The 13,059-nt window shown below is 41.4% G+C and overlaps 1 protein-coding gene across 5 annotated transcripts in view; it reads left to right on the forward strand.

Annotated features, from left to right (window-relative positions):
- EFCC1 (EF-hand and coiled-coil domain containing 1) overlaps window positions 1-13,059 on the forward strand; it is a 118,860-nt gene that overhangs the window by 26,279 nt on the left and 79,522 nt on the right. The window contains exon 4 of one of the 5 annotated variants that reach the window (XM_072989699.2): window positions 7,715-8,429. The exons of the other annotated variants lie outside the window; for them this stretch is intronic. Within the exon in view, the coding sequence (XP_072845800.2) occupies window positions 7,715-7,967 (253 nt within the window). The 3' untranslated portion in view covers window positions 7,968-8,429. Of the gene's footprint in view, window positions 1-7,714; window positions 8,430-13,059 lie in introns of those variants that run through there. 5 annotated transcript variants of the gene reach the window in all.

Below are 13,059 nucleotides of genomic sequence, written 5' to 3' on the forward strand. Positions count from 1 at the left end.
AAAATACAGCCGCTGGTTCCTTATGGGAAAAGCGCTTGGAAACATTTGGAAATTCTTAATGTGGGGTAATCGATCTAAATGCCACATTGTTTGATGCAAGGCTTGAGAGCAGCAGTTGAAGATATAAACAATCCAGGTGCACATAAAACCAGAGCAATGACTGCACCTACAGCTGTGCTGTACTTGCTTTTTCTTCAGTTTTCCTGCAATTGCACTTTCACATTAAGATGTACGGAAGCTGACAATACAAAACATGTCTCTTCATTCAAAAGCAATGGCCAGCAGATGTGCACCAAAAATTTAAGATAAAACTAATCCAAGAATGAAACAGTTTGGTCTCAATCCAGCAGTTGACGCCATAAATCAGGATGCAGGTGGAGTTAAAATTATGTAACGTATGAATGGAGTGTAAAGAATAGATGCTCCAATTAAATATCACACCCTTGCAAATATAAACCTGGTGATTCGTCTTATTTTATGGCTAAAACTGCTATATAACCCCAAATGTTCCACTTTTGCTTTATCTTACTCAAATGTTGGTGCGTATTTGTTGGTTGTTGCTGTTTTTTTCTCTCTCCCTAAGATATCCTGCAAAATTAGATAAGAATATGAATCATGAATTGACGGCTGCTTCCGGCTGACACCTGTTCTTCTGTGTCCTGATACTGGCTTCTAGCCACTCCGGGGTGCAGCACAATCCCCATGGGGGGGTTGTACCCCACCATATCTTCCTGTCCTTATATCCAATACATCCTTGCATGTAATTTCCACCCTTCCAGTTCCACCATCACCCAGCAGTGACCAGTTTTCTTCGAAGACACTGCCCGGATACCACCATTTTACTTCCTTCATGTATTTCCTCAAAATCTTCCTTGTACATTAAGTCATGGAAGCAACCTTTGGTTCCCATTTCTCATGGGAATTCAGCCGGTAATTCAGTCTACAGTAGAGCCTAAATGCATGAAACTGAAACCACTTCATATTCCAGTCTTGATTACCTTCCCTTTGTTTCATTTGCTGAATGCAACACAGTAAACTTATAGACGGATGGCACTATATGTATTAGGTGGGGGAAGATTTCTCAGATTGTGGGCAATTTGGCCAGATGCTGACATCAACATTCCACAATTGGATAGATGGATGGGGCAGGGCAGGACTAAGGGCTGAGTGGATGACAGTAAAACAAATTGAATGGGCAAGGTGTAATTCTTACTATTTTTCCATCCAGCAGACAAAGAAATGTTCCAATTTTATTAACATCTGCTCATGAGTAAGGCCTGGTGCAACAGCTCTAAAACATGCCAAGCACAGCCCAATTCCATGCAGGGTACTGAACAATCTTTAAATGTCCTCTCTGATCACTGATCAACAATAGCGGGGGGGGGGGGAAGCTTAGCAGAATAGTACTGTATGTGGAATCCTTTATAGCTGGTTCACTTTCCCTATTGTAAACAATACAGTTGTTTTAAAAACTCAGTCTAAAAGAAACATGGTTGACTTCAGTATTGGTGAACCAAGAACTTGAGTTACGGGTACTGAGTGTAAACCTGTGGTCTGCTGCCAAAGCAAAGCATAGGACACCCACACGCCATTAATTTTCATCGGAACAATAACAGTTTCACCGAAAGGAGCTGGAAAAGTTAACACTCAGGACTCTGACCTTGGAGAGAAACCTCAACATCAATGCATACTTGCTCTGTGTGTGTCTGTCTGTCTTCCTCTTTGTTTGAGAAATGTTTTGCTGGTGGTTTGTGTTTTGATTCTAGCTTCATTTCTGTCCTTCAGGGAACCCAGGGTAAACTGAAGAGTCCATATAATCAATGCTTCTTCCTTCCTTCCTTTTAATGCGCTGCCCCCTTTCCACCCTCACTCTTTCTGACATGAAAAGACTACAGAAAAATCCAAAAACATCAACACCGATCTAGGTAAAAGAAAAAGTCCATGGGATTATGTATAAGTAGAATGCTGTGTTTTCCAAGAAGATCGATTGGGAAGGAGTGCAAATCTCCTGGGAAGGGGGACTTTATCAATAATTGGTAAAGTGTTCTTGAATAAACAAATCCCATGAGGGCAAATTATCACCCTCAATGCTTTTGGGATGATGATACCTGTCACAAAAAGTGTGATTAATGTGCACAGAGAAAGACGAGAACACCAAGGAGTAAAATTGGTAGCAGAACAAATAGATTGAACATGTTCCCATTTTTATTCTAGTCTGTTTTGTTAACTTTTCTTTTGAACGAATGGTAGGCAGACCGGAGGGGGGGGGGAGCATACAACAAATGATGACCTGGTGAGTTGCACCCCTTCCTAGATGCTGTCAGGAGTGCTGGGTCTAAGTTACTATGGTGTGTGTGTGTTTTGCACATCTAGTGTTTTAATTTTCTGACAATGCAGTCCCTCAACATATGACACATGGCAAGCATTGCATTATGAGGAAATATAAATGATGACCATTACATCAATCCTAATAGTGTGGGGCCAGCCTTTGAGGCTACTCTCAATTTCCAGTGCCTTCTGGGCTGCTGGCCCATCAGTGGGGCTGAAAGATGTGCTGTTGTCATGTGGATTTAACTGTGTGCCATCAAGTCAATTCCGATTCGCGGTGACCCTTTTAAGGGTTTTCTAGGTAGAGAATATTCAGAAGTAGTTTTCTAGTTGCTTCTTTGGGAGGCATCATGGGACTTTGCAGCTTTGCCTCAGATCACACAAACTGTCTCTTCTCCCTGGAGGCTCAGTGGAGAATTGAACTTCTCTCTGGCTCCACCACCAGATGCCTAACTCACTCAGCTATCCAGCTAGCTCACAGCAGCCATTTTAATCCCTTCTTACTGCGATGCCTGCTGTCTCTGTTTGTGAACACCCTGTGTTCATGTCCGTGCTGTGCTGTTGGGAAAACATGGGAAATATCCATTGCCATTAGTGGAGACAATGAGGGCGTTTTTCCCCATGGTCCCTGAGACTAGATGTTAGCCCTGATGGTTATTAGCTGGTAATTTCCACACACAGTTGCTAAGGAAAGAGTCTGCCTCTTGTCTTCTTTTGGTTGACACACTGCCTTCTTTCAACTCAGCCTCTTCCCGTCTATTTGTCACTTAGTGCTGACAGGAATGTTTATCTGTCTAAGAAGAGTGTGCTTCATCTTGTTAAGTAGTGTTCAGCATCAATGATGCAACCTCATGTTACTATAAAGCAAAATAAGACAAGTGTCCTAGTATTGGGAGACATTAATGTGCCACTAAAGTGAACTGCAAAAAAATAACTGGATCCATTCCCCATGTTGTGCTTCTTGGACAGAGGTATTTCATATCACACTGATTTGCCCCTGGCATCCCATTCTACCCTGAAATGTACACCGTGTCATCAATCTTGTGGGACTAACAACACAGTAGAATTCCTAGAAAAGACAACTGTGCTGTGAACTGTTGAAAGTAATAGGAAACGAGGAAGCCCAAATAAGGTATGGATTGACTCAATGAAGGAGTCTTGAGTTTGCAACATCTGAGTAGGGCTCTTGATGATGGCAAGACTTTTTGGAGGTTACAAATTTGTAGAATTGCCATGGGTTGGGAACTGTATGACTCACAACAATTCCTGGAGGGTACGGACACTACCTGTTTAATACTGCATAGCTGTGTGAAGGAGGGAATCCCTGAAGCATCACTGGAGTGGAAGAGAGAAATACTTTCTCACACACTACGCAGTTAAACCACGGAATATAGTGATGGCTGCCGATTTTGAGGAAGAACTGGATAATTTTGTCCATCAGTGACTGTTAATCAAGATGGGTATACACACCATGTCCAATATAGGCTAGTATCATTTGCTGGGGAACGGGTGGCAAAGGCTGAAGTTTCGCTCCTGTGCTGTTGGTAGGCTTCTCATAGGTATCTCTTTTGGACCAGTCTATGAACAGAATACTGGACTGAGTGGGTCTCGGCTCTGGTCCATCATGGCTTCCCAAGGGTCAGACTGTGCAGAGGGGAAACCAGGCCTCCTCTAACTGTTACATTGCTTCCCAGTGTAAGAGAATCTCTGACCATAGCTGAAAATGAGGCTCATGGATACATCTTTTTGAATGAAAAAAGAAAGATGTGCCTCCAATTTCAATCCCTCAAACCTCCCCTGTGCCTTTGGTGTTAGAAGCCTGGGAAAAACTGACCTTGGCTCTTTACTACAGGCATATTAAAATGTTCCATATGGCTCGGGCTCCTTTTCTTTTGATCTGTTGCCCTCAAGCTGAGGACTATTTGGTCTGTATTTGTCTTGGACATTTCAGACATTCTCTTCCTTAATTTAGAGGCTCATTATGATGAGCGCCTGAGTTATTGTATACTAATCAAGATAAAAGATGTTTACCAAATGAAATTGTTTCTGAAGTGATTTTGTTCGTTTACCTAGCACTGCAAGGAAAAATCTCTCCCCACCCCACCCCCCAAGGCTAACCCTATTAATTTGCAAAGCAAGATAGCCATCTCTGACAGAGGATACAGTGGGATGACTGTGGGATGATATGGGGGGGGCAGGATGGAGAGAAGCAACATATGTGGGGCCGGGTCAGCTGACTCCTATAAGACCTTTGTTGTGTCAAAAGACCTTTGTTGAGAATACTAGTTTTTCTGAAGGTTGTCAGAAGTTGTGCTTTTCCTTTGATTCCACTCCTGGTATCAGGAGTTAAGTTTCCCCCCCTGAAATTCTGTTAAAAACAGTTTTTTATATACAAATGCCACATAACTGCTTTCTGCATCCATTTCTTCGGTGTAATTTTAAAATACATTTATAGATTATAGATTGATAATGGAGCTATGCCCTTAATTTTTAAATATCTGCTTCTTTCTGCACACAGTTGTTTGGAATGGATTGTGTTTTAATGGAATCAAAGCCAACAGGGATAGGAATACCATCAAGAGCCATGAATTAATGACTTTCTGCTGCAGCTCGCCATGAAGAAACTTGATACTATTCATCAGCAGATATCCTTTATTATATGCAGGAAACAAACCGAGCTAGATAAGCTAAAAATAGCCATCAGGCACAGCAGCAACTCCACTGAAGAAGGCCACTTACAAAGGCATAAAGCATTACATGGAAGATGCTGCTGAGCTCATTCCCCAATCGCTTGGTCTTGCTTTGTAGAGGAAGAAAAGGTGATAGATAAGGACAGGCAAGGAAAAGAGCGTGCTGATTGGTTCATTACTGTGAAAAAGAAGCTGTCAGTGTCAGCTTCTTTCATTCTTCCACTCTCTCCAGCCCCTTTTTGATTCTGAACATAAATCAAACAGTCAGAATGAATGATGGAACAGCACAGTATGTGTAAAACAAAAAAAGAGAGGGCAGCCGAGAGAGGTAAAGGGGCTGGATGTGGGCCACCATCTGGAGGCAGTAGAGAACACTCAGCCGTTTGTTTCTTTTCTTATATTTAAGGATGGAATCTGGGACTTGAAAGGCCATGTTGAGGAAGGATTTCCCTGTCTGTGTTTAACAAACAATAGCCGGAGCTTGTAAAGCTCCCACATCTCTGAATAGTAGATCCCAATTTTATGGTAAGATCAGGGAGCTGTAAGACCAAAGAATTTACATTGTCTATCAACCTTCTGGCCCAGACAGAGGGAAAAATGCTCTCCATTTAAAAGGGGATTTTTTAATGTGTTTCTATGTAGAAGCTCTTACTCATTTACAAATGTAGTGAAAGTGGGCATGCTGTGAAAGTGAGGAGCTTTACATTTCTTGGAGCTTGTATGGAATGGGATTTTCAGTTTTATGATGATGCTGTGAAATAACATTTCCTTTGAAAGTTCTTTGCAAGGTATAATCACAAGACATGCTTTCATCTCTTAATTTCAGTTAGTAAATAAATTTGCGTGTATTAAGCCACCAACAACCTTTGGTGGTTAACTAACAAAGTGTTAATTCCATAAAAATATTGGGAGCTACAGAACCAATTATTCAGGGCGTGAAGCTCATTTAAACTTACATTAACTCTGCCTCTCTTCTTTCTAAAAATGTGGACAGTCCCCAAAGACACTTACTAGAAAGCTGGCTGGCTTATACTGTACAGCATGAAGCAGATTTCTTTGCAAATCAAGAAAGGCAGGGCTCCAGATCCTTAGACCCTCAACTATACCTTCCTTATCCTTGGCAGCTAACATTGACAAGGTGGTGAAACCTTTCTCTGTAATTTTAACCGAGGAGACCAACTACATTGTAATATACTCCTCCAGTTATCATGAGTAATTAGGCCTGGTTTAGCATGATGAAATTCAAAATTTCTTGACTACATAATATTACTGTTAGTGTGCAGATGAGAGGGACCCATACTTTTCTTCGGTGAATTTTTTAACACCCATTGGAAAGTTGTTTAACTTTAAAATTTAAAGTTATTTTCAGTTGTTCTATATAGCACTGTTTTTTTTACCTGCTTTTGATTGTGTGAATGGCCATGCAGTTGTATTTTATGTGCAGGGACATTCCCTATGATGACATTTTGATGATGTGTTTGAGGTGATGTGGGATGCTGTCCCATCACGAAATTAGTGATTATGCTTCCTGTCCAGACTGTTTCCCTTTTCAGATTTTTGTAATAAACTGTTTGACATTGCATAGGCTCTGGAGTCACTTAGAATTAAAAAATGGGGGGAGGCGAATTAATATTGTACAAGAGACCCATGAACAGTTCAAAGTGCCAACCCTGGGTCTCTCTGAGGCCATTTATATAGAGGTGTAGTCCTCTAGACTAGCAGTCCCCAACCTTTTTGGGGCTGCGGACTGGCTGGGGGGGAGCGAGCTCCATGTGCAGGGAGGCAAGGGCACTCCCACGCTCATGCGGTGGGCATGACACACCTACTGCATGATCATGACGCACACACCCGCATGCGTGCAGGGGGTGGAGATCCGTATCCGTAGCCCAGTTCCGGCAGGCCCACGGACCGGCACCGGGCCACGGACCGGGGGTTGATGACCCCTGCTCTAGACCGAATCAACCCAGTTCAGTTAAGGAGACTTACAGTGACACAAAGAACATATGACACGAATCAGCACAATAATAACCTGACAGATTATTTGGACAGTGTAGTTACACCATGAGTTGATCTGGGCCAGTATTGCCTTCATAGGCAACATCAGTCAACATACATCCCTGATGTATTTTTGCATCATTTTGTCCTAAAAGAGACAGCCAGTACAGCAATTAGTCATGTAGAACTAAGCACAGAAGAACAACACAGTCAATACCTCTGTGAATACTAGGAGAAGAGTATATAATTCTTCCTTGAAAGTGTTGCACTCTGTAGTTTCAAATGTCTCTCTGATCCAGCAACAGCTGGACAATTAGAGTTTAATAATTTCCATTACAGACTGATGGGGGCTCGAGAAAAGACGAATTAACAAATTGCAGCTTGCAGGACAGAGCCTTGCAATAAGAACATGAGTGTAACAAATAACCTAAATAATAATTGAAGGTTATAACCTATTCTGTAGGAACAGACCACATAGGAAGGGAAGAGAAATAGTGTTGTATTTAAAGGATGAATACACCAGAGTGGTGTAGTGGATAGAGTGAAGGATAAGGACTCAGGAGGCTTGGGTTTGAATCCCTTCTCAGCCATGGAAACAAGGAGACCCACGACTTGAAATAAAAATGATTGATGGAAATAATATACATAAAAATGAGAGGAAAGAAAATCAGTGCCATCTTTGTTGTGGCATCACTTTACAGATGTTTAAACAAGACTGAACACTTCACACTTAGACAATGCCCTCCAAGATCTACTAAACAGCAAAAGAGGGGAGAGACAGGAGTAATGGAAGAGCTCAAATATCCTGATGCCTTTCGGAAGTCCAACTCTGCTGTGGATGTAAGGTCTGATATATTCCCCAACTGTCTTGCTAACAATTCCATCTTGCAGAAGACAGAAGAAGCAACAACAGCTTCCACTGTCCTGGACCTAGATCACACCAACATGGAATAATTGGTTGAGAAGGTAAAAGTAGTGGCAATGTTGAGTAGAAGTGACCATGCCATCCTGAGATTCATTATACTAAGGAATGAGAAGGTGTAATATCATATGAAGTGCAGTCTGGGCTTTCAGGAATCTGGTTTCAAAAAGCTTAGGGAAATGCTGGGTGAATCCCATGTTCAGACATTTTCAGAAAGAAAGGAGTTTAGATTAGGTGGGGGATTTTTAAAGAGTGAAGACACAATTAAATGAATCTTAAGGGGGGAAAGTGTAGGAGACATCTTAAGAAATCAAGGTGATGGTTTAAGGACATTTCTGATGAGCTGAGATTGAAAAGGGGCATACAGTATATAAGAAATAGAAGGGGGAATAAATGACTAAGAGAAAGTACAGTTTGATAGCTGGTATTTCTAGGGAGAATATCAGGAGAACTAAAGCTCAACATGGGTCCAGATGCGCAGGAGAGGTTAAAAATAACATAAAAACAGGCTTTCAGAAATATTCTTCATACTAGGTCAATATGAAGAATAAGGTAGCTGAAAATTCACTGCATGAAAAGTATTGAGATATGCCAATAAGGTGACAGAAAGGAGGTGGAATTGCTAAACACCTACTTCAGAAGAAAAATAACATACATCTCAGTGCAGGTAGAATAAAGGAGGCAGCAGGCAGATAGATAAATAGGTTTCTACCAGATGAGTGGAGAGGAACTACAGATGCACCCAGCTACAGTACTTGAAATGAATTCACATCTCTAGAACCAGATGAACTGTATCCTATGGAACTAAAAGAACTCGAAGATATAATTTCTGCACCTACAGTCTTTGGGATTTGGAAATTTTTGAATAGCACCTGCTAAAGGCTGCAGGTGGGCAAGTATAGTCTCAGTCCTCAAAAAGGTGGAAGAACAAGATCCAGGAAACTACTAACTGGTCAAATTCATATTAATACCCAGTGGCTGAGGGGGAAAGTGGCATTGGGAGCAAAAAGGGCTGAACCAATTCAAATCAGCCTTTGTGTCATGTAATCAGTCTGTGAATTTTTCGAAAAGAATGTTAAAAAAATACAGGGCATGTGTTTCTCAAAAGCAGGTCATGCTGGAGTAATCTTATCTCTGTATTAATAAAATTACAGGTTTGATAAATGAGGGGAATGATGTCATCACCAGAAACATGTGTGTTTGTGTTTAGTCATTTAGTCGTGTCCGACTCTTCGTGACCCCATGGACCAGAGCGCGCCAGGCCCTCCTGTCTTCTACTGCCTCCCGGAGTTGTGTCAGGTTCATGTCGGTTGCTTCGCAGACACTGTCCAGCCATCTCATCCTCGGTCGTCCCCTTCTCCTCTTGCCATCACACCTTCCTAACATCAAGGTTTTTTCCAAGGACTCTTTTCTTCTCATGAGATGGCCAAAGTACTGGAGCCTCAGCTTCAGGATCTGTCCTTCCAGTGAGCATTCAGGGTTGATTTCCTTTAGAACTGATAGGTTTGTTCTCCTTGCAGTCCAGGGGATTCTCAAGAGCCTCCTCCAGCACCACAATTCAAAGGCATCAATTCTTCGGCGGTCTGCTTTCTTTATGGTCCAGCTCTCACTTCCATACATCATGACAGGAAAAACCATAGCTTTGACTATTCGGACTTTTGTTGGCAAGGTGATGTCTCTGCTTTTCAAGATGCTGTCAAGATTTGTCATTGCTTTCCTCCCAAGAAGAAGGCGCCTTTTAATTTCAGGGCTGCTGTCTCCATCTGCAGTGATCATGGAGCCCAGGAAGATAAAATTTGACACTGCCTCCATATCTTCCCCTTCTATTTGCCAGGAGGTGATGGGACCAGTGGCCATGATCTTAGTTTTTTTTATGTTGAGTTTCAGACCGTTTTTTGCACTCTCCTCTTTCACTCTCATTACAAGGTTCTTTAATTCCTCCTCACTTTCTGCCATCAGAGTGGTATCATCTGCATATCGGAGGTTGTTGATATTTCTTCCGGCAATCTTAATTCCGGCTTGGGTTTCTTCCAGTCCAGCCTTCCGCATGATGTATTCTGCATATAAGTTAAATAAGCTGGGGGACAATATACAGCCTTGCCGTACTCCTTTCCCAATTTTGAACCACTCAGTTGTTCCATGACCAGTTCTAACTGTTGCTTCCTGTCCCACATATAGGTTTCTCAGGAGATGGATAAGGTGGTCAGGCACTCCCATTTCTTTAAGAACTTGCCATAGTTTGCTGTGGTCCACACAGTCAAAGGCTTTCGCATAGTCAATGAAGCAGAAGTAGATATTTTTCTGGATCTCTGGCTTTCTCCATAATCCAGCGCAAGTTAGCAATTTGGTCTCGAGTTCCTCTGCCTCTTCGGAATCCAGCTTGTACTTCTGGGAGTTCTCGGTCCACATACTGCTGAAGCCTACCTTGTAGGATTTTGAGCATAACCTTGCTAGCGTGTGAAATGAGTGCAATTGTACGGTAGTTGGAGCATTCTTTGGCACTGCCTTTCTTTGGGATTGGGATGTAGACTGATCTTTTCCAATCCTCTGGCCACTGTTGAGTTTTCCAAACTTGCTGGCATATTGAATGTAGCACCTTAACAGCATCATCTTTCAAGATTTTAAATAGTTCAACTGGAATGCCATCACCTCCACTGGCCTTGTTGTTAGCCAGGCTTTCTAAGGCCCACTTGACTTCGCTCTCCAGGATGTCTGGCTCAAGGTCAGCAACTACATTGTCTGGGTTGTCCGGGATATCCAAATCTTTCTGATATAATTCCTCTGTGTATTCTTGCCACCTCTTCTTGACGTCTTCTGCTTCTGTTAGGTCCCTCCCATTTTTGTCTTTTATCATGTTCATCTTTGCGCAAAATGTTCCTCTAATATCTCCAATTTTCCTGAACAGATATCTGGTCTTTCCTTTTCTGTTATCTTCCTCTATTTCTTTGCATTGTTCATTTAAGAAGGCCCTCTTGTCTCTCCTTGCTATTCTTTGGAAGTCTGCATTCAAGTTTCTGTAACTTTCCCTATCTCCCTTGCATTTTGCTTCCCTTCTCCTCTCTGCTATTTCTAAGGCCTCGTTGGACAGCCACTTTGCTTTCTTGCATTTCCTTTTCTTTGGGATGGTTTTCGTTGCTGCCTCCTGGACAATGTTACAAGCCTCTATCCAAAGTTCTTCAGGCACTCTGTCCACCAAATCTAGTTCCTTAAATCTGTTCTTTACTTCCACTGTGTATTCATAAGGGATGTGGTTTAGATTATACCTGAGTAGCCCAGTGGTTTTTCCTAATCTCTTCGGTCTAAGCTTGAATTTTGCTATGAGAAGCTGATGATCAGAACCGCAGTCAGCTCCAGGTCTTGTTTTTGCTGACTGTATAGAGCTTCTCCATCTTTGGCTGCAGAGAATATAATCAATCTGATTTCGATATTGCCCATCTGGTGATTTCCATGTATAGAGTCGCCTCTTGTGTTGTTGGAAAAGAGTGTTTGTGATGACCAGCTTATTCTCTTGACAAAACTCTATTAGCCTTTGTCCTGCTTCGTTCTGAACTCCAAGGCCAAACTTCCCTGTTGTTCCTTTTATCTCTTGGCTCCCTACTTTAGCATTCCAGTCCCCTAGAATGAGAAGAACATCTTTCTTTGGTGTCAGTTCTAGAAGGTGTTGTAAATCTTCATAGAATTGTTCAATTTCAGTCTCCTCAGCAATGCTGGTTGGTGCATAAACTTGGATTATTGTGATGTTGAATGGTCTGCCTTGGATTCGTATTGACATCATTCTATCATTTTTGAGATTGTATCCCATTACAGCTTTTCCCACTCTTTTGTTGACTATGAGAGCTACTCCATTCCTTCTACGGGAAACATAGTAAATAGTAATTTAAAAAAATACATAAATTAACAGACAGTAAATGCTAAAAGTAACCATTTTATTTGCTTTGAGATGACAAGAAAACTGTTTTGTTTTTGAACTAAAATCTTGAATGGGTAACTAACCAGTTGGTGTGTCCCTGAGAGCTGTAACTGGAATCTGTTACTTGTTTAAAGCAACAAAGCTCTGAGCCTCCACCCGATCAACAAGCTTGAAAAAAACAGAGTTTCTCATTGTGGGAAGTCTTCTAAACATATTCAACAGAACTGCTCTTAGAACGTCTCTTCAGACCCTCGCACTGACTGTACAGAATTTGAAGTAGAGCTGACTTATGCATGGACAGAGGTGTGGGGCTTACATGTACATTCCCACTTTGTATTAATTTATTTTTTTCAGTTGCAAAACAGGGCTATATAATTTGAAAACAATTATACTAACTACATTGACTTGAATATTGGGTGTTTTTTGTTTTCAATTATTTTCTTTGAAAGATCCGTTTAAATAGGAGGCTATACTTAGCTTCTTGCTAGTGGAATTAAAAAAAAAAGACCTGAGGAACACAGTCATTAAATTGTTTCTTATGTGAGTTTGAGACTCTAGGATTAATATTGTTGACAAGATGAAAGGGCAGACATTACTAGTGGATCATTCTCTTATTCATGCCAGAAGAAGTAAAATTTAAAAATTAATTTATACCAGACCTTGCCTGTAATAATCTCCAGATATTTGTTTCTGAACAGACAATGGAAATCTTGGCCCTGAAATGTGGTTGATTCTTCCAAAATGTCTTATTTGTTTAGATTGTCATTTTAAAGCACCTATCAAGCAGCTACCAATAGTTTTCCATGTGGTCAGGTTACACCGCTACATTGTCTTTATAGTGTTCTGTTACCATCTCTGTTTCTCTTTTATCATAAAGACTTACACTCATAGAACAGATGTAATTCACAGATGTATATCCATAGGCGGATATATGCTGTCACACATTTGGAATATGCTCCCCCCCCTTCTCTATATATATATTGGCCCTTGTTGAGAACGGCTGCACTGAAGTAATGAAAGATGATCTGTAGATATATTTCCATGAATTGTACTATTTTACCTCTACCTCTAGAAAAACGTGTTACATCTGAGATTTTGGTATGGAAAGAGAAATCTAAGTTCAGAGATCAGAAACAACCTTTACTTTTAGGCAATGACAGCTTGGGATTGGGGCAGGGAAGTTCCCATCTGAAATTTCGGCCTGAGGTGCTCCC

This window comes from Pogona vitticeps, chromosome 2, assembly GCF_051106095.1.
Source record: "Pogona vitticeps strain Pit_001003342236 chromosome 2, PviZW2.1, whole genome shotgun sequence".
NCBI classification, from domain to species: Eukaryota; Metazoa; Chordata; class Lepidosauria; order Squamata; family Agamidae; genus Pogona; species Pogona vitticeps.